Raw genomic sequence first — 21,711 nt, 5'->3', positions numbered from 1 at the left:
TCCCTCCCACAAGGAGACTTGGGAAGTAGTGAGTGCTCAGCAGACATGAGAGAGGGAAAAAGTGTTCATTGCCTGGATAGGGTGGTCCAGTCCCATAGCTGGGGGATGGTTTAGTCTAGGAGTGAGGAACCTTCTGCCAAGGGCCATTTGGATATTTATAACATCATTCATGGGCCATACAAAATTATCAACTTAAAAATTAGCTATGAAAAAGCTCCTAGATTTATTGAATTTCGAGTCCTGCCTATGGTTGCCTTGGCAGGGCTGGATGTTCCCCACCCCTGGTTTAGTTAATAAGGGTTTTCAGGAGCTGCTGGGGAAAGTTGACCCTGTATTAGGTAAAAAGTGACATCAAGATAAGGTACTAGAGACATTATAACAATTCCCTGGTGCACAGCTCTTTACCGTTTGTAAAGGGCTTTTTCATGACCTCATAGACAAGGAAACAGAATCACCAAGTGGTTGACGTTTTGCCCCAGGTCACTCAGGTATAAATGGCAGAGTCAGGGATTGAACCCAGGACTGTCTGACTCCCAGTCTAGGGTCTCTTCCCACCACACTCTAGGTGCCTCTGTGCCCACAGGTGATAAATGCATGATGGTTTAGAGACCAGAAAACCAGGAGTGGGCCCCATGAGAAGTGCACAGGGCACTGGGCTTGGGGTTCAGTAGTCAGGGATTCCATCCTGCACTGTCACTCAAGCTGAGTGAGCTTGGGCAAGTCACCCTAGTCCATAAAAGGGGTGGTAATGGGTGGCTGCTGTGTAAAATGACAAGACCCATACATCAGCACAGGGAGTGATGCTAGAGTGTGTTAGCTCAATAATATGCTTTGCAAAGATACATATTTGCTGGAGGTGGGGAGCTTGTTCTCTAGGCCAGCTCTCCAGTTCCTCTTGTCAACGAAAGAAAATACAAACCTATAGAAAACTTTTATAAGAGTTTATTTGAGCCAAATCTGAGAACATGCCCAGGAGAAAGATCTCAATGGATTGAGAAAATGCTCCAGAGAACGGTAGTTACGCAGTTTTAAAAAATACACTTAGAATCAAAGGAGAGAAAGTAAGGAAGCTTACATAAAAGCCATTGGTGGTAGATTAAGAAGGTGCTGAGAAAGCAAAGTGGGGAAATTTCTAGGATTGGATAAAAAGCAAAATGGACAGATACTTCTTTTACATTGGTGTGTACAGGACAGTGAACATTTAACATTTACAGCGCAGAGACGGTATGCAGGCAGCAAGGTAACAATGAGTTACGTGCTTGTGCTCTGGTACCTGTGGCTGTGCCTTGGAGGGGTCTGAAAAAGAAAATTACTTTGACATTTCAAAGGAATGTTATCCCAGCTGCATAAGAACAATGGGCAGGGCTGCTTAGGGTCAAGATTGACCTTTGCTAAGGAAGTTACAGGGCTGGGACATGACTACCCACCATGACCTGCCCAGTTAGGAATTTATGACCAGACTGTGTGGTTTCTTCCCATCACTGAACTGGTCAGGCCTGTCAAGTAGCCTCTTTCATGTTCACACTCTGCAGAAGGGGCCCCATTCCATGGTGGTATTAAGATATTTGACCATCAGGAGCCCTTTGGAACTGGCTAAGCAGTTTGGAAAACGCCATGCTGCCAGGCATTACCCCTTTACTATGCGGAGGGCCAGGGTGTCCCAGGGGATGGGCCAGCAGACTGGGGCAGCAGCTGTTCATTAGTCGGTTCAGGTATTTATTTCACAACCAGATCAGTTGTACTGGTGCAAGCCAGTCGAAGATCAACCCACCTGGTCCTCCTTTAGGCAATCGGTTCAGGGTGATCCTATTCGACTTGAGGGAATTTCATTTAGCATCCAGAAGAGGAAGACAAGGAAAGAAAAACCCACTTTCGGTTGGTCCGCTCCCCTGCTTTCAGAAGTTGCTCTCAGCAGTGAGCCCACAGGCCCAGGATGGCAGGCAGGGCCTCTTAAGTGGGTTGAGTAGATCCATCTAGAGATGTCTGGGGAGCACCCTTCTGGAACTCAGAACTGCAAGCACTGGGAGGCCCTGGCCCAGTGCCCCTGCAGGGCCTGATGGAGCTGCTGCAGATGCCTACACAGCTGCAGGCCTCGGGCCCTGGGCCTTTCCCTCCTGGCCACCCTGGGTTTGTATCACTCAATCCTCCCCAACCCCCTTCCCCGTAGGGTGCCAGAAGTTGTGGCCTCCCTTGCTGTCTACACTGGGAGGAGCTCAGGGTTCCTAACAGAAGTGAGGTTATGCTCTGAGCTGCTCTGCCAACTCATCTTGTGGGGCATGGCCTTGAGTCTACTGGGCAAGGCTAATGGGGAGGGGAGTGTTTTCTTCCCAGACCTGCTTCACTGATATTGTGTCTTTAGGCCCTACTTCCAAACCTAGGTGCACGTTTCCACCGCCCTGCCTGGACTCACTCCCACCTGCATTATCCCTGTCTGGACGTAGCTGCCCCTCCAACCTGGGTGATCAGAGATCAGACAGGTCAGGGAGCCGGATTTGGCTCAGGAATGCTAATCCTCACTCATCAGCTGACCAAGACAGTCCCAAGGATCAGTTTTGTAGCCTCAGCCTCTGTCTCCCCCTCCAGGCTATTTGAGAGAACTGCAGCATAAATCTCTCCTGGGTCATTCTAGGTTAAGCTGTCCATCCAGTTAGCCTAAGCGAGGATTTGACATTCCACTTTCCTTGTAATTACCCAATTTGGCTATGTCTACCTCACGCTTAAATGGCACCCTTTTTGTAGGACCACCTCTTTCACCATCTAATTACCCTCCCTGTGGGTGCCCCACTGCTTCCACACGTCTCTTCTCAGCTCTCTAAAGACTGGTTCTTGCCTTCCCCTGGCAAAGGCCTCAGCCAGCTCATTACAGCCATTAACACCATACACTCAATCCCGGAGCTTTTGTTCTTCGCTGAGGGGGACAGGAGTCGTGTGTCAGGTGACCAGAAGGCAGGGATGGCAGGCAGTTCTGGGACTGGGAGGTGTATAATTGGGGCTTGAAAGCAAGTGCTCAGTTAGTTTAACCTACACTAACTGGCTGATGGGACTTGTGGGTGGTGGAAATGGGACTGGGAGACACCATTTTCCCTACATGTCCCTGTCATCTCAGTCACTGCCGTCCCATTTTGGGCCCTTAACCCTTCAGCTGCAGAGCATCCTGAGTAGGCATCTTTCTGACATGTGTGGCCTGCAACATGGGCCTCACCTGGGCCCCACCCAGGCTCCTGAGCCATGATGTGCATGTTAACAAGCCCCAACCTAGAATCGTGTCCCCACCCTGATTAGCGCCTTTGACATCCTTTGTTCTCAATACCCACAGGATGAGGTCCAAGCTCTTTGGCCTGGCATTCAATACCACCTAGAATGGCCTCACTACCCTTATTGTGTGCCCTATGCTGCAAGTCAAACACTTCGCCATTCCTCAAACACATCCTGAGCACAACCCAGTCCTGCTGCTGCCTGGTGTGCCCAGCCTGCCTTACTTGACCGCTGGACTCCTACCTGGCCTGGAGGGCCAGCTTAAATGCCATCTCCTCTTCCCTCCTTGATAACTATCTGGAGCAATCTTCTCTGATCCTGGCCTCTGCCAAGTTGTCTAGAAGCAACCTTGTTCTCTTCTCCAGGACTGCACTTTTCTGATTCTCATGCCCCTGACTTTTGTAAGCCCTGCAAGGCAGGAGGCTTCTTTAGTGAAGAGCTCTGGGGTAGCTTGTGTCCAGTGTGGTGGACAGCCCCACCTCCCTAGCACCATCTGAAAGAATCTCGAACATTTTGGCTTCTTGGTCCTTCCTCTCGGACTGCCAGAACAGATCTTCTGAGGGGTGGGGCCAGGAACCTCAATTTTATGCAAACTCTGGGAGGTCCTTATGTGGTAACCACTGGTATATAACACTGACCACTGTAAAACAAGACAACTCCTGCCTGTCACGGTTGTTTCAAGGACCCCATGAAATAGCAAACACGCCTAAGATAGAGCTAGCACAGTGCTTCACATAACCAACGGCAGGAATCAGTCCAAACACATGGTGATGTTCAGGGCCACACTCTGTACTGGTGAAAATCTGTATCACCTAATTATCCAACAGTGGAATAAATATTACAGTACATTCACCCTAAGGTTTATCCAGCTATTAAAGGTGATATAGGAAAATACATCCACATTTATGTATGAATCACGTGTGGCAGTGGCTCTCATAGATCCAGGCCTCCTGGTACTCAGGCCTTGTGAGGTCAGTCCCCTCCCACCAGATACCTGGGCTTGCCTTGTCACTTGCTTTCACCAGGATGTGGCAGAAATGATGCTGTGCTAGTGCTGAGCTTAAGCCTAATGCCAAGCAGCGATTACCCTTGCACTTTTGGGAACCTAGAGCCACCAAGAAATGTGGCCAGCCTATAGTAGAGGCCCCGTGAAGAGTAAGCCCCAGGCCTCATGGAGAAGCCCAGCTGTCTCAGCACCCCCCAAACACCATCTATGTACCGGAGTCACCATCTTGAATGTGCCAGGCCAGTCTGGCCCTCAAAACTGGAGAAGCAGAACCTTCCAGCAGAACCCAGTCAACCTGCAGAATCGTGATGTATAATAAAATAGCTTAAAAGCAACTAAATTAGGTGTATATGTGTATTACACAGTAACATAACCAGAGCAGGCTAAAAGTGGCACATAAAGTATTATCTCAACTTACGAAATATGCAAAATTAAGAGGACAAATACTATTTATTGCCAGTGACTATTTTCTGCTTTATTTTTTGGGTACGTTTTAGGTTTTGAACGATGAACATGTATTACTTGTTTAAGAAAACAATGATGTCATACTTGACTGTAAAATCCATTTGTTTTGGTTCCACTGGGCATAGGTCTACCCCCACCAGCCCTTTCACTCTCAAGGGAAGGCCATCACCTATTGCCAGGAAGTTCTCTCAGGTATGGGGCTGTTTCCACTTCAGAGGCCCCGGCTCTCGGGGGGCAGGCGGCACCCAACACTAAAGGGAACCAGGTCTCCCTTTAATTCCCCACATTTGTCCTAAGCCCAGCTAGTACAGCAAAGTCTCTTTCAGGTCACTGAGGAAAACAGACACAAAGCTGCCTTTTCCTCAGGATAGATAGCACTGTGTTCTCAGCCCAGCTGGTATTTTGGTTGTTTCTGCCCCCATCTCAACTTTCCTCACAATACTGGCTATGGGATGTCACAGCCACTTGAATATTATGGCTCCATCAGAAGAGGGCAAAATTCAGTGGGACAAGTCAGCCAAGGCAGCCCCAACGTAGAAGGTAGTACTGTTTGCTTAGCCAGAAACCATCACACAGAAAGAACGAGGGACAAAACAGTGGCCTGGCATCAGACACCAAGCAGGTGAAAGGACACTATGAGGAATCAGGCCTGAGCTGACCCTTCTTTAGTTTACACACTGAGGGATGTAATGGTGCAAAGAGTAGGGCTGGGAGGAGCATATTCAAATAACGCCTAGTTCTGCTCTGTGATGAAAGAGATGACAGACACTCTGGTCAGCTCTAATGGGGAAGAAAGCACAATTTTTATAGAAGAGACCTTGAAAAAGAAAATCAAAGACTGATCCATGATCTGGGAGGGATGGTAATGTTAATACTCATCTTCAAAACAAATTGAAATAGAAAGATATCTGAAATGGCTTTACAGTGATACGATGCCTTAATAAATTAAGGAAATGGACTGCTCACTAACTGCTTTCTCATTTCATGTTCTTTACAAAGTCTTCTCCTTTCTTGATTGAGGCTTTCAGCTCAGGAATGGCCTCAGCTATCATCTTCTCTTCAAAAGGGGAGATTTTGCCAATGCCTAGATTCTTCTCGATGCCCTTTTTCTGAAAGAGGAGGCGGAAGTTTTACAACAAAGTTAGTTTCCATGAATGAGCTTGTTATAGAAAACCCAACTTGTAACTTCATCAGCTCTGCCTGGACTACCCACACCTGTGGCTCTGGGCAGTTGCTACAAATACCCAGAGCTCGGGCTTCAGTCAGACAGCCCTGGGCTGGGATCTGGGTTGTCACTACGAATGTACCCTGGACAATGGTTTCCATGCCAAGTTGGTTTCCTTATCTATAAAATGAACATACTATCTACCTCGAGGGAGGCTGTGAATACACATGGAAGACTTGGCATATCAAGTACTCAACATTTAGTAGCACTTAAAGTTACTCTCCCTGACACAGAGCACACTTGGGTTCTAGTCTCTTTCCTGAGTTGGTAAAGGAATAAAGAAACATTTTAATATCCACCTGAATCCAATGTAACTAAGTAGGTGAACGCTTGACCTTAGGAAAACAACGTTTCTGACACTGTCCTTCTCCTTGGAAAACCCTCCCTGACTCAGACAATCAGCCTCGTGTGCTCCTTTCCTACAGGTCTCACCATATCCTGCATACACCTGTGCTGAACTGCTTACTGAATTAATCTGTTTAGTGGCAGTCTCTCCACCGCACAGAGTCCCTGAGGCCCTGAGACACACCTTATTGACCTTTGAACATTGGAGTATCTGTGGGAAGGGCCTCTGGGTGGCCCAGCAAGTCACTAAACTGTTTCTTTCTGGGAATGAGATGAAGGCCACCACACATTTGTCTGATTTCAGCAGTTCCACACCTAAGAAGTGGAAATTTTGGTTTGATGGTTTGTGTGAATGAGACCTTGGGGTTGTGGCTCACTGGACTCAAGAGACCAAAAAACACCCTGGCTGGGGCCAGCAATGAGGCCAGATGGGCTCCATCCTAGACACCGGTTTCAAGGGGCCAATCAGTAGCACATTCCAAGGAGAATCAGTGGAGTGAGGAGCAAGGAACCAGGAATGCCCAAACTGGGAAGTGTCAACAGCTGTGCACCATCTCCAGACTTTCTTGGAGGAAGAATTAGGTCTGGCAGGCTGTGAGGTCAGAACAAGAACTAACAAGTATAAGTTACAGGGAAATGGCCTGCAGGCTGGTGTGGGGAAGACTCTTCTTTCAGAGCTGCCTGTGCTTTGAGATGGAACAAGGGTCTCATCAGGGAATACAGCCAGGCAGCCAGGGGTGAACACCTGTCAGACCTACGGGCAAGGAAATTCCTGTGCCAGGAGGTGCCAACCCCACAGTTTCTCCCTGCTCTTAATTCTGTGATGAGCTTCTACCCTCAAAACCCCAAGCATATGATAGGCAGTGAGATGTAGTAACTAAACAAAGGAACTGAATTATGAAGCAACAGGACAAAGCTCCTGAGTCTTAACTAGAGAGCTCTCTCCTTCCACAGTTAAGAGACCCAACCTCCAGGATACATACCCCCAGCAGCAATGGTGTGGAGAAATAGGGGCAGTCCGTTTCTTGGGACTTAACAAAGGAACATTCAACAACTCCTTCCTTTCCATTGATGGCATCCACAAGGGAAAAGACAAACCGGGCTCCAGCATATGCCATGGACAGGGTGGCAGAGCCTAGGGGGACACAGAAAGGTTAGCCAAGCTAACACACAGACCATAAAATCCAGATGAGCCGCTCCACAGGCTAAATAAAGCAACTGTAAACTTTCTAGCTTTAGTTGTAGAGAATTCAGGTCAGCAGTCAATTTACAAACTCATGAATGGCATGAATTAGCTTTGCCAACCTCAAACACTACTCCACTCCACTGAGCAGGCTGAGTTGCCCTCTGATACAGGATTTTCTATCAAGTGTACAGGAAACTTAAGAAAAAGGTTTGTTCCTTGCAGTCTTCAACTGTGAACTATAAACAGCACCTCTGGCATCGGCCTCCCACCTACAAACTGCCTCTGAGAACCTACCTGCTCCAGCTTTAGCCTTGACCACCTCTGTGCCGGCCTCCTGGATCCGCCCAGTGAGGGTTGTCAGCTGGTCCTGGGGAAAGTCCACCTTGGGAGTGCACTGCAAGCCAAAGTCACAAGGATCCCATGAGCAGGTTCTGGCTCCAGTCACCACTCCAGATCCCGCACTCTCCTCACCCTACTCACAGAGGGCCCCCTGCACTACTACTACATGGGGAACGAAGAGCCTTTCTTTAAAGGAAAAGTCAACTTTGTTGGGAGGTGCAGTGAATTTCCTACTAATTTTAAAGAACTTTTTGTATTTTGGACTAATTTTAGACTTAGAGAAAAGCTATAAAAACAGTACAAAGATTTCCCTCACCTGGCTCTCCTTCATGTTAATATCTCACATAACCACAGTGCAAATAGGAAGAACAGGAGATGAGTATCAGTACATCATTCACTAAACTACAGACCCTATTTAGATTTCACCAATCTTCCCACTACTGTCCCTTTTCTGTTCCAGGTTCCTATTCAGGACCTCACTGGCAACAGACTAGGTCATTCCACCTTAGTCTATTCTCTAACAGTCCCCCCCAGTCTTCCCTTGTCTTTCATGACACTTGTCAAGAGTATTGTCACTCGTTTTGTAGAATGCCCATCAGGTTGGATCTGTAAGGTGTTTCCTCGGGACTTTGTGTAAGCTTATGCATTTTTGGCAAGAACAACAAATATTCTGTGTCCTTCTCGGTGCATTACACTCGGGATTATGAGTTTGATTTCATATTCTTATCCTTAGTGGTGTTACTGGGTCTCTAGCCTAGTTTTTACACAAACCAGCTTTGCTTGCTCTGACTTCATCAGAAATTCACGAATGTTTCTACCAGCAGTTTTCACTTTGCATTGGAGCTGGCTGCTTTGAGTACCTTATGACTATACCCACTCCACATAGCTGTGGACCCCTGGAACCTGACCACAGCCCTACACCAGTAAAGAAACCCTCGGACAACTGAGGCGGGGCTGCATCCATAGCAAGAATCCTTTCAAAATACAACAGATGAGCAGATCTTTGTCAGTCTGTCCTGAGTGCCTCAAAGTGGAACCTCTTAAAAGTGCTCATGAGCCCGGCAAGGCTTGGCTCAGCGGTTGAGCATCGACCTAGGATCCAGGTGATCGGGGTTCGATTCCCGGTCAGGGCACATGCCTGGATTGCAGGCTCAATCCCCAGTGGGGGGCGTGCAGGAGGCAGCCAATCAATGACTCTCTCATCATTGATGTTTCTACCTCTCTCTCTCCCTCTCCTTTCCTCTCTCTGAAATCAATAAAGACATATTTAAAAAAAAAAAAAAAAAGTGCTCATGACCTTAAGACTTCCTGGCAAGGTCACACACATACCTGAGAGATCAGGGGGATGATGGTCTTCCCAGCATGGCCACCAATGACAGGAACATTGACTCGAGCTGGATCCAAACCCTGGTCAACAAAGTGTGAAGCTTGATTAATTTTTAACAAGCTCTTTTTAGTATAAAACATGTTATATCCACCCAAAACACCAATATTGGAAAAATTCAAAGAACTCACAACAAAACAAAGAAATCAGAAGAGACTGACTCCAGTCTTGTTCAGATCTACCTTGGCCCCACCCCACAGTCTAACATCAGTTTGAACACATGCAGTAACTTGTCATTTTGTGAGGTCACTATGAGGTTTTTCCTTTATAATGAGTTGAAAACCACCTCCTTCTAGGACCTTCCACATTGGTCCCCATCAATCTGCTATCTTCTCAGAATCAAAAGATGGACAGTCCTCTTTCCCAAAGCTAATGTTATTCCCATGCACAAGCCCAGACTCATGTGCCCACACTTTGAAGAGAACAAGCGAAATTTCCTTTCCCTCACTTCACGAGTAAAATTCAAAACAATTCCAGGAAACCCGGGGATGAGAAGTCTGTCAACTCAAACTGTGATATAGGCAGAAACAAAAAAACTGGGAAGGCTCAGAACACCCTGGCTCATTTGTTAAACTGAGGTACAATGCCCCTGAGAATCAGTGAACCAGGTATTCTTATGACAGTCAAAAAGAATCTGGTAGAAGTTACGGGATAGAGGTAAACAGCCCCAAACTGACACCACCTTCTCCAAATGCCACAGCTGCTGAAGAGAACAGCCCTAAGTTAGGAACCAGCTTTGCCCAGAAAGGGAGGCCCAGCCTCTAGGGGGGCAGGCACAGCAGGACCAACTGAAGGGAGCAGGGAGCCCAGAAGCTAAGCCACTGTGCGGGTCACCAGGGACACAGGCATGAACAAAGCCCCTGCTTTTGAGAAACCTATTGTCTAATGAGACAGATACAAAGGGACGTTCTAATGCAACATTGTGGAAGCCAGGGAAGCACTTCATCAGCCTGGGGGAAGGTTTCCTGGGACAGACCTAACTTCATCTGGGAAGGAACAGGAGGACTTCCCCAAGGGAAACCTATTCTAGGCAAAAGAACAAAGGCCAGGGGATATAAAGAGCACATATAACATCAGCAGAGTATGAAATGTAAACTGGAAAATTTCTGCAAGCCTAATGGAAAGGGAAGGTGGCAGTAAAAGGGGTCCAGATGGCCGAGAGCACCGAGGGAGGAATCAGGCACTGGGAGCTTAAGCTGACTTTCCAGAAATTTTTCAGAACATCAGCCTGTGGTAAAGGGTAGTTCACTTAACTGAGGCTTGTCAAGCACTAGATTCTCTGGGAGGGGCCAAGATCCCTCTTCCTCCACCTCAAACAGTAAAGCTTCTAGGCTGTGATAGCACTATCTAATAGGACTTCCTGTAGAGCAGCCACGTGTAGCTATCAAGCACCTGAAATTTGGCTAGTGTGATGGAGGACATGAATTCTAATTTTATTTATCTAATTTAACAGCCACATGTAGCTACTATACTGTGTACAAACAGGGGCCCAGAGGAATATGGTGCTCTGAGAGCTGGCAGCACCATGGGAGCCCTAAAGGCACGAGTATTACTGTTTCTAGGAAGATGGGGTATGAGCTTCAGGAAGCTGGCCTATGTACTCTCAGTTTCAGTGTAATCTCCTCCACAAAGCCTTCCCTGATGCATAGACAATCACTCTATACACACTGAACTCAACTGGTTATTCAATTATCTCTTTAGAATTAAAGTGTCTCTCCAGCCCGGCCAGCAGAGCTCAGCGGTTGAGCGTCAACCTACGATCGAGGAGATCAAGGTTTGATTCTCCGTCAGGGCACACGCCCAGGTTGCAAGCTTGATTTCTGGCTGGGGGGTGGGGTGTGCAGGAGGCAGCCGATCAGTGACTCTCATCATTGATGTTTCTCTGTCTCTCTCCCTCTCCCTTCCTCTCTCTGAAATCAATATTAAAAAAAAAAAAAAAAAGTCTCTACTCCATGGAGCTCCCAAGTCCACCTTATGGACTTTGGTGACCCCCATGCCTACAACTGAGCCTGAAGAACATGCTGCAGTATGAGTTAAAGTGGCTCGTCATCAACACTCCAGAGGCAGACCTGTCTGGTGTACCGGGGAGTAAAATAAAGGCCAATGATCCTGTGTGTGCACTTCTCACTAAGCTGTGTGCATGACAACATTCCCTACTTTAGAGAGGCACCCTTCATCTGAAAAGTCAGAAAAAAAATGGTACGAAGTTCAAGGAAACTTTTTGGGGCCAAAGGAAGTGGTTATACTGGATCAACCACCAAAAAGTTCAGAGAACAAGTAAAAGGCACAGAGGACTCCAGAACCTAGCGCTGGTGCCAAACCCACCTCAGGATGAGTCCGCAGCTCAGTCCAGCAGCCCAGGAAGCAGCAGATAGCTGGCAAGATCACAACTCTGAGGAAAGCTACCACAGGTAACCCAAGAAGGGGAGTCAGAACTACAGCCTGGTGACAGTAATTCTGCTATCTTAGGATCTGTCTAATAATTTAGCTAATGATTAGCAGGTAAATATTGTTAGTACTAGTTTTCAGAGGCAAGGAGCTTGGCGAGCACAACTCAGTCCAGCCAATGAGAAACCCAGGGAAAGTCTGACCCTTTGAAGCATTAGGGAGAAAAGAGTAGATCCCCCAAGAAAATGTGAGAGCTACTTCCCACAAAGGGGCAAGCTATTAAAAACATTTAAAACTCCCAAGTCACAAGTTACCTGTTAGTGCCCTGGTGTCTTCTATGCCCATAAAAGAACCAAGAATGGCCCAGACAAGTTCAGAAAAGGGAACTTGAAAGATACCCAAAGCAGCTCTTACCTTCAGTTCTGCAACAAAAGCGTTGGCTCTGACAACGTCCAGGGTTGTCACCCCAAAGATTTTATTGGGGTTGTACACTCCATGTTTCTTGAAAACTTCAGATGTGATTGGGATGGTGGAGTTAACCTAATAAATCCAAGAGACAGGTATAATTTGCCCTGCATTCTGAGAGCACAGCCATTCATCAAAAGGAAAGAGTCATAGGGGTGACTTCCTGCTCTACCAGGGTGCCTCCTTCTCCCTCCACGTGAATAAAAAAACCTGCATCGCTGCAGGCGTTCTTCCCCTATGGGTGCTCTGAGCCCATAATTCAGATATGCATGAAACTCCTGAACTATCAACTTTAAAATGCAATGATGGCTCCACAAGGCATCTTTGGCTTCAGTTAGAACTTACACCTGAATGGCCATTCCTAACAAAAGATAGCACAGCACACGGCTAAAAGCTCAGATGGCATAGGGTCAAGTCCTAGCTCTGTCAGTCCACGTGGTAACCCTGGGCAAGCTACTTCAACTCCCTAGGACTTGGGTTCTCTATCTGTAAACAGGAGAGAAAACTACCTCACAAGGCTGTTGTGAAGATTAAATGACTTAATATATGGCAAGTACCTGACACTTTACCAGATTTATAGAAACTATAATAAAAACAAAACAGCAAGGTATTTATTAGGCACTAGTTGGCTCCCTGACAAAAGAAGCAACTACTTTCTTCTTTTGACCAACTGGCCCTGAGGAAGGGTGAGCAGGCTGATAAAGGCAGAGGCCACTGGCATAAGCTCTGGGTGTTTACCAATGGTCACATTCGAGTCAATGTCACTATCACCGCACTATCACTTAGATCCTTCTCATACTCAGAGGCCAGAATCCAATCAATCAGGAGGGAAGAATAAGAGGGCTGCTGTTAAATACAACCTAAAGGCCTGCTGGGCAGGTGTGGGAACCACTGCTGTGTTCTCAGAGAAGACGCAGCACTCAGAGTTTCTAAACTGAAGAATAAGCTCCCTGCAAACACCAGCAAGCAGGACCTGGCATGGCTGTGAATGAGATACATATCTAAGTTTGAGAAGAAAGGGAGCATTGGGGAACCAGGAATTGCAAACCCTCAGTAGAACATAGTAAAAGGAGTTCATAGGCTACCACAATCATGGCTGGAAGGAGCCTCAAGAATGGACTTATTGCCCGGCCAGTGTGGCTCAGCAGTTGAGCATTGACGTATTATCCAGATCACGGTTTGATTCCCAGTCAGGGCACATGCCTGGGTTGCGGGCTCGATCCCCAGTAGGGGGCATGCAGGAGGCAGCCGATCAATGACTCTCTCATCATTTGTGTTTCTCTCTTTCTCCCTCTCCCTTCCTCTCTCTGAAATCAATAAAGACATAATTTTTAAAAAATCAATAAAGACATAAAAGAAAAAAGAAAAAAAGAATGGGCTTATTTTCCAGGTGGAGAAACTAAGATTCAGATAAGGGAAGTGATTTGCCCAAAGATAAATCACTTGATGGAAAAACCAGGGTAAGACTCAGTCTATGCCAGAAGGAATCCTTAGAAAATAAATATAAGGACCTCTTTTTAGTTTCCCCAACTTACCATTTCAGTATGTTAGTCTGATTATTCTCCCTATAAGATATTAACAGACTTTTGCGAACTGTGAGCTTTCATACAGTATCAGCAGCCTACCTGACAGCAGCACTCACCGGATTTGCAATGACACAGATCATGGCCTCGGGGCAATGCTGGGCACAGGCAGCAGTCAGGGTGGCCACAATTGTGGCATTGGTGTTGAATAGGTCATCCCGTGTCATACCTGAGAATGATCCAATTCAAGATGTTCACAAAGCACAGGATACATTTCTAAATATGTGCCAAGTGCTATGTATTAGCTGTTACAGGAAATTCACACATGAGTGAGACAGGGTCCCGTTTCAAGTTAAACAGTCCAGTGCTGAAACAGAGGTCTGTGGGTGTGGGGCATGGGGAAGGGAATAAGGAAGGATGATATCTGAGGAGGATCATGAAGGATCAAGAAGAATTCCCAAGGTAGAGACAGGTGGAAGAAAGGGAATTCCAGGCCAGGGGAACACAGCAGACACGTGGAGCCTTGATCTTTACCCCACAGGCAATGGAGAGCTTTTAGAATTTTTTCTGCAGCATAGATCTGACCAGATCCATTTTTCGTAGAACACCACTTCCTCAACTGACTTGCAGGGAGATGCTAGAGAAGGCTTTCAAATACTCACCTGGTTTTCTCGGGACTCCGGCTGGAATAACCACCAAATCACAACCTTTCAGGCAGTCTGGCAGCTGCTCAGGTCCCAGGTAGCCTAGAAAAAACACCAGTGAGAGCAACCTTATTGTTTGCAACCTAGAGGGGCAAGCACATCTGTTAGGACAGAGCCCAGAGGATGGCCCCACCTGTGTCCAATGCTGACCACAGGCCACAAGAAAGGCTGGCAGGCCCACCTGTGACCTGATTCCTTTCCTTGAGGACTACCACCCTGTGAGTCTGGCTAGCAGGAATGCCCCCCTTTCCCTCTACTTTCCTCCAGCCTCCATTTGCCCAGGCCTGGATTCAGAATGGATTAACCCTCCAGGTTTGCACAAAACCAAACCAAGTCGGCTGCTTATCCCTCCTTACTCGCTAACACATGTAAGTACTTCTCAGCTCCCAGTTAGAAGAGTTGTTCATTCTACATCATAATCATCCTAACAAAAGCTCCATCTCAGGGTCAGACCAGAAGGCACACTGAAGACCATGAGAAAACTCCCTATGCTGATGAAAACAAACTCTAAGTATTAGTACCTATTTTGTTATTCCTAGCACCTGAGGAAAATAAGGTCTATTTTCAAGGATTTCAGGGAAATCAGCTTCAATGACCAAAATCTGCTTTGATTTTAACTGACTTTTTCCTTATTTGCAGGAGTTTTCAGAAACTCAGATCTACAACACAAAAGGAAATGAGCAAACAAATTCAGAGGGACTTGGAGGGCTCATAAACACATGACTTGACAGTCAGCCTCCTGTGCTGTTTACACCCTTCTGGGCAGTAATTTGGTACTTTATAGTACAAGTTTTAAAATAGTCACATCTACTAATTCTACTTTTAGCACTCTAAGAAACAAGATATAAAAATGAGGATGTTTATCACAGTGTATATATTTATAGTAGAGAAAAACAGTATGGGAATAATAATAATAAATTATAGTATAGCTTTAAAAATGATTTCACCAAGAACTTGGTGACATGGGAAATGTTGTTAAGATGTGAGGGTAAAATAAGCAGGACATATAATCACATGTAATTACGAATTACTTCTTGGGTAACATACCTGTATCTCCCAAATAGGAAAGCAGATTTCCCTAAGGTAGCCATGCTTTGGAGAAGCTGGGAAAGGTAACCCTGGGTGGAGAATTGGCCCATGACACAGGAAGGCAAGCCGAAATGACTAGGAACAGCATTTCTTACTCCCCAAGTCCCCGCAGGAGGTTCCCCCTTCCCCATCCTTACATTACTGAACAAGGTAGAAAAAAATTCAAATGGGAAGATCAGACCAACTTCATTTTTCTGAAAGACACTGTTATTTAAACTTTTATAGATGCAAGTCAAAAAGGGTGTGATCATTTGTAAAAGTTAATTCTAAACTGAACATGGAAATCCTGTCTCTGAACACCTAGTTTCATCTAAGGATCTTACTCTAAACTTAGATCCTAGCCTACTGGGGAGAAGAGATGTTAAGTTCTCCAGGCCCACTGTGCCCAGTACCTTTCACAGTTGCTCTGGTCTCAATATGGCTCAGATCTGCGGCCACTCCGGGTGTATGAGCAATATCATAGAGGGTCAGGCGGCTCACCAAAGGGCTGTTCTTCAGGAGAAGTGAAAGGGGCTGCCCAATTCCCCCGGAAGCCCCAAGCACAGCTACTTTAGCATTGTTCTAAAAAAAGACAGAGAAAGAACTCTTAAGATAGAATCAGCGTTAAATGGATTCACATTAAAAGGATACGTCCTGCACAGTACTGGCCTCTTTTATTGCACAGGTGTCAAGGAAGATACAACTGTATCTCTACCAGTCCAAAGATCCAGTTTTCTTCTGAAGTTTTAGAGGCTTGCCTCAGGAAAATGGGCAAGAACTCATGTCTATGAAGGCTGTGATAGGGTCATACTTCAAACACCCTCTGAAAAATGAATAAGCTGTACTCACTCAGGTAGCTGGATTGGTAACAGCAGCCTTACTTTCAATCTGCAGTTTTAAAAACTATAAACAAACATTTACCTAGCACCCACTGAGGGGCTAGGCATCACACGTGGGACTACAGGAATGAAGACCCCTGCCGGCTCTGGGGGAGACAAGTAAGGAGATGTGAGAGGAGCTGAAGGAAAAGAGCTATGTACTGTGTGCAGGAGGGGTGGGGGGTAGGGTGGCAATCAACTGTCTGGGAAGAGGGATGAGGGAAGATTCCAGCACAATCTGACTGTAGCCTAAACAGGATTAGGAGGGATGTATGTTTAAAAAGCTCCTTCTCTACCAGGCAAGTCAGATCTGCATGCAGCCTCAGACTCCTTACTCCACACCTTACATCAGTTCTAACAAAACGAAACAAACAAAAACGACAGAGGGCCAGTCTCCTTCAAGTAGGATCTACCAAGTTCCTCAGGTAATTCTGACACCCACCAAAGTTTGAGAATCACTACTGCTCCACACCACACTGGGCAAAACAAGCAGCAGTTGACCTGGGCAAGTCAGCTGGGAACAGTTTAAAAACTGATAGTTTTCTTTTTTGGGGGGGGGGGAGGGGGAGAAGAAACGAGACTGCTCCATTAACATCTGAAAGGCTAGACCCAGAAGCATTTGTATCACTTTATTGGTAAGCTTACTGGAACTAAAGTCAGAAAACCTGACTTTCAATAACCACTTCAGAGCTAAGTCGATCATCTAATCCCATTCTTTTTTTCTTTTTTTTAAAAACAGCTTTATTGAAATGTTATTTCCTATACCATACAATTCACTCATTTAAAATGTAAAATCCAATGGTTTTTAGTATATTCAGAGTTGTACAATCATTACCCTATAAAGAAACCCTTACTTCTCATTTCCCTACAACCCCTGGCAACCACTAACCTACTTTCATCTCTACGACTTGCCTTTGCCTATTCTGGATAGTTCACATATGAATGGCATCATACAACATGGTGGCCTTTTGTGTTGGCTTCTTTTACTGACCATAATGGTTAACCCATGTTATCAGTACCCCATTTCTTTTTATGGCTGAATCATCATCATCATCATCATCATCATCATCATCATCATCATATCTATTCTAAATCTTGTTCTAGAGCTCACTCCTATTATACAAAGGGCATTCTTCCTTCCTAGGTCTCACTCAAGGCCTAACCAAAATCCCAGCCAATCTCAGTGATCTTGTTTCTAACCTAAACTCACAAATGGCAAGGGAGCCTATTCCTGGCTAGCTGGCAGCTGCCAGGAAGTTAGGAGACAAACAGAAAAGATAGCAGACAGGAGAACTCAAAGCCATTGTGTGCAGTCATCTAGGGCAGCCATCTACTCTGGATCCCTACACTACTGCTGCACATTGTACTCTACAGCAACTGATGCTGGTGATAATGCGCTTCCACCATCAAAAACAAAAATCGAACCAAACAAACCCCGAGCCAAAACAACCCCACATAATGCAATCTACTTAAGGAGTGAAAACTCTGAAAGCATACACACTACAACTAAGATTTGAAAAATTAAAAAATCCTCACCCAAGGATATGTTCCTCATTGATTCCAGAGAGAGAGGAGGACAAGGGAGGGGAAGAGAGAGAGGGAAAGGGGGGGAGAGAGGAAGGAAGAGAGGGGGGGGGGAGGGGAGGGACAGACTGACATCATACATGCCCTGACCAGGGACTGAACCCACAACCTGGGTATGTGCCCTGACTGGGAATCAAACCAGCAACCCTTCGGTACATGGGATGACGCTCTAACCAACTGAATCACACAGGCCAGGGCTTGAATTTTTTTTAAGTTGATGCTTCAAAGGTGAACCCTTCACAGAAAACTAGTCAGACCAACTCAGAACCTGAGGTCTGGCAATCATATCCACTTTCAGATCTTCGATTATCACTTCCACATCTTTTCCCCAATCCTAGGGACTCCCAAATTCCAACTCCACATTCGCAGTCGTGTTAGGCATTCCATTGTCCCACACGCCCGAATGTCTAAATAAGTTTATCCCCTACCTCTCCCATCTCAAATGGCACCTGTGTCCTCCCAAATCCAAACCACTGGAACCGACCTCTACCTCCTCCCTCATCAGAGACACCCAGTGAGGACAAGGAGGACTCATCTCAAACACCTTCCCATTATCTAGCCTAGGTCCTAAGCACCACCTCCAAAACATTCTTCATAAAACTCAAAGTTTTAACCATTTCCTTGCTCAAGAAGCCTCTGAAGTTACTCATGCCCATATTACTCAGCCTGGCTTCCAAGGCTGACCAGGGCAGTGGTCCAATGTGGGGAGCACAAAACAATTCCACTGGGGTGCAGGATAAAAATGACAGTTTGTGTTCTTATTTTTATCTGATAAAGAATTAAAACTAGCAAGAAACAGACTGACCTGATGCCCTCCCTAGGGTCCTTAAGTCAATCAGTCCTATATGACACACAAAATGAACACAACATAGGAGGAGGGAGGAGGGGGATGACCTCACTCATTAGGTTGCTTTCAATGTACTGAGGTGGTTATTGTTTGTATATTACAAAATTTCATCAACTTATTGCTTAGCAACTGTTTTGAAAATGGACAGAGTAACATTTATTTATAAGTTTACTTTTTAAAGTCTGTTACAGTTTGTTTTTAAATTTCTGTGTTTTGTTTGTGTTATAAATATATACCACTAGCACATCTGTAGAAGTAAATATATTGAGGTTGCTGTGCTCAACACATTTTTACTGTAAAGGATACAGAATCTCAAGTCTCTAGACCAATGTAACACTTGGCTCAAGCTCATCTTTCTGACATAGTGCCTTCTCAATATCTCTACTTGTATGCGTAATAGGCATTTAAAACTCAACATATCTAAAATTGAGCTCCTGATATCCTCCGTCGGCCCCAAACCACTCTCTTCCAGCAATCTTTTCCCATCTCAGCAATCGCCAAAGCCTTGGTGTCGTCCATGCTCCTCTTTCGCTCAGTACCCCCACCAAATCATGTCAGTAAATCCTGCCGTCTTAACTTTGGTCAGTTCCCTTCTCCCACTCCTCAGTCAGCATCAATCTTCATCACCTCCACCTGTCTTAAGTTGACTCATTTTTGGCTGATCTCAGGTGCTACTTTTCACTCATTTTGGTATCCCCTGCAACGCCCAGCCCAACCCTTGGCAAGCACGAGCACTCAATATACTTATTTTTCAAATGAATTAAGTGCACAGAAAAGTGATCTTTAGGACAGAAACTCCAATAAGAAATGTGGAATCTCCTTTAGTAATCACCTCCCTTTGGGGGGGGGGGCAAATGGGCATCTCCTGGTTCTGATTTTGGTTGTATTAGAATCACCTGGGGCACTTGGTAAAAATACAGAAGCCCAGGTCCTACCCTCTTTCAATGAACCTGGGCCTCTCTGTTCTTTATTAGCTTTCTGGTGATTCTGCCACATACCAGAGTTTGAGAACCACGGTCTTAGAAAAAATAGCTAAAAATAGCTTAGGCTTTAGTAGTCCCAGGCTAAGTTACAACACCTGGGGGCAGGCCCAGTCCACTACAGCATAGGGATCCTTTAAATAGGTCCTTAAGAAGAAGCAGTCTTCAGGTTCTTGAAGTCTTGGTTATCCAAAAGCCATTGACTGTGGTCAGGAGAGCTGAATCTTAATCCTCTGGCCAAGCCACTAACTTTGGACCAGTTCTTTACCCTCGGTACCACGCCTGTCTGTACTATGGAGTGAATAATTACACATTACTTATAAGGGTAACGCAAGAACAAGGTTATTCACTCAAAGCTGCATAAAAACAAATTACGTTCGGCCCTAGATTCTCAGCCTTGAAGGGGTGCATTCCAAAAGCAGGCCCTCTGGGCGATCCGGGGGACGAACTGGGGGGCTCGGAGAAGTGCACTGGTTCTGCAGTTGGGCTACCTGCCCCCGCCCTCTCTCCCGCATTTCCCGCCGGGTATCAGGGCCAGCCTAGGGTGCCACAGCCGCCGGCCAGTAACCCGCGGCCCTGCGGTACAGGCCGGCCCCCGGGCCAGGGCTGCTCGCGAGGCAGGAACGCACGTGGTCCAGGCCGGGGGCTTCCGCCGGCAGCCAGCCCCTCGTCGAGCGTACCTGGGCCGAGGTGCTGAAGCTGCGGCGGAGAGCTGCGCCGGCAGGCCGAGCAAAGGCGGAGAGCATGGCTAGGGCAGGCGGGACGCGGACCAACAAGCGAAAGAGCCGGCGGCGGTGATGTGACTCCTACGACCTCCACACAGATCTAGGCCTCCTGGCTCCGCTCCTTTTGGCCTCGCGAGAGGGGCCCAGCTTCCGGCCACGCCCCATCCCCCAGATCTCGCGGTATCACGACGATCTCCAGCCGCGGCTGAGAAAGACAGAGCGACGCTCCTGGCCCAGTGGGAGGGCAGTCCGAGGCTGGGTCCTAGCGCGTCCAGTTCTGTGCGGCGGGTTGGGGAGACGCTGTTGGAGTGGGCGGAGTGTCTGCCCCTCAAGAGGTGGAAGAGGACGGGGTTTAGGCTGGAACAGCCTTAAAGGAGCCATTTTCCAGGTGGGGCTTCAGACGTAGGCTCTGACTGGGAGGCCGGCCAAGCCCGCGCTGCAGGCCCGGCGGACTGGGTGCGGTCCGGTCCCCCGACCTCAGCCAAGCCCACTCCTCCTGCCCCTGGAAGTAGGAGGGGGCTCGGAGCTCTGGAAAGCCCTGGAAAGAAAAGGTGTGTGGGGGGGAGGAGTGGTTGAGAGTCCCAAGGGTGAGGTGGGAGGGTGGGGGCCCCTCTAATCTGCCACTCCCGTGCACCCCTCTGCTCACACACACCAGCGGTCCCTCGAGGTGCCACCACTGAGATACCACAACGAATGGCTGTGAGCACTGACTTAGCACTAGGCACTGTTCAGCGAGCTTTACAGATCAACAGCCCTGTGTTACAGGGGAAGAAACAGGTATCTAGGTAACTTATGTGGTCACGCAGTCCCTACCTCTCAGGTCTGCCCAGCAATGCTGGGAACACGGGAGAAAGCTGGAAGGGCAGTCAGGGGGAAGTTGGGGCGGGAGGTCCTTTCACACCCAGTGACCTTAACCTTCCCAAGTAGGAACCAGAAAATTATAGAGAAGTTGCTCCATGGATACCCACGGAAGATGAGGATGTTTGGATAAGGGTTGTAGGCCTTGGGAACACGCTGGGCAAATGAGGAATGATGAACAAAGGATTAGCTGGTGGCCTTGGGGGTCATGCTGAAGTTCTGTAGTGTGTACTTTCTGTGTGCCCAAGTCCTCATCGTTTCTAATGCCCAGATCCCACACCAAGATCATGGACATACGGGTGGGGCTACACACACACAGTCACATCCATATCACACCTGTGTATTCACATCTTTGAACACATAAACACATGGATCTATACAAGGAATTTATTGCCATATAGTTTACATACGATACAGTATACCAATCTTAAGTGTTCATTTGGTTGGTTTTGACAATTTATATCCTTGTAACATGCACCCCAAACA

General features: G+C 46.9%; 2 protein-coding genes across 6 annotated transcripts in view; one reads left to right on the top strand and one right to left on the bottom strand.

Moving 5' to 3' along the window:
* Positions 1–924: 924 nt before the first annotated feature.
* On the bottom strand, positions 925–20,663 carry MDH2 (malate dehydrogenase 2). Of its 4 annotated transcripts, none has more exons than XR_013998529.1 (10): positions 20,323–20,663; positions 15,767–15,935; positions 14,244–14,327; positions 13,701–13,810; positions 12,008–12,133; positions 9,151–9,228; positions 7,777–7,876; positions 7,280–7,431; positions 2,123–5,835; positions 925–2,044 (listed from the first exon to the last, which is right to left on the bottom strand). XR_013998529.1 is itself a non-coding variant. In XM_081133321.1 (9 exons), the coding sequence occupies exons 1-9, from the start codon at positions 20,386–20,388 to the stop codon at positions 5,704–5,706; spliced, it is 1,017 nt and encodes a 338-aa protein (XP_080989447.1). In that variant the 5' UTR covers positions 20,389–20,663; the 3' UTR covers positions 925–5,703. The 4 variants fall into 4 exon arrangements, 2 of the variants coding, with proteins under 2 accessions (XP_080989447.1, XP_080989448.1); XR_013998530.1 differs by having other exon boundaries at positions 925–2,020; positions 2,202–5,835; XM_081133321.1 differs by having other exon boundaries at positions 925–5,835.
* STYXL1 (serine/threonine/tyrosine interacting like 1) overlaps positions 20,566–21,711 on the top strand; it is a 42,091-nt gene continuing 40,945 nt past the window's right edge. The window contains exon 1 of one of the 2 annotated variants that reach the window (XM_081133324.1): positions 20,566–20,755. The gene's annotated coding sequence lies outside the window, so the exon portion shown is untranslated. Of the gene's footprint in view, positions 20,919–21,711 lie in introns of both variants that reach the window. The other variant, XM_081133323.1, reaches the window with a different exon arrangement.

Source organism: Miniopterus schreibersii, assembly GCF_964146895.1.
Source record: "Miniopterus schreibersii genome assembly, chromosome: 3".
NCBI lineage: Eukaryota > Metazoa > Chordata > Mammalia > Chiroptera > Miniopteridae > Miniopterus > Miniopterus schreibersii.
Note: the sequence above shows the minus strand (reverse complement) of the source record. Positions and strands in the feature narration are given on the sequence as shown.

Coding starts and splice junctions, on each gene's coding strand:
- MDH2 (XM_081133321.1), bottom strand. CDS start 20,388: ATGCTCTCCGCCTTTGCTCGGCCTGCCGGCGCAGCTCTCCGCCGCAGC. Junction 14,328..15,766: donor GACCAGAGCAACTGTGAAAG/GTACTGGGCACA, acceptor TGTTTTTTCTAG/GCTACCTGGGACCTGAGCAG. Junction 5,836..7,279: donor CCACACCATTGCTGCTGGGG/GTATGTATCCTG, acceptor CTCCTCTTTCAG/AAAAAGGGCATCGAGAAGAA.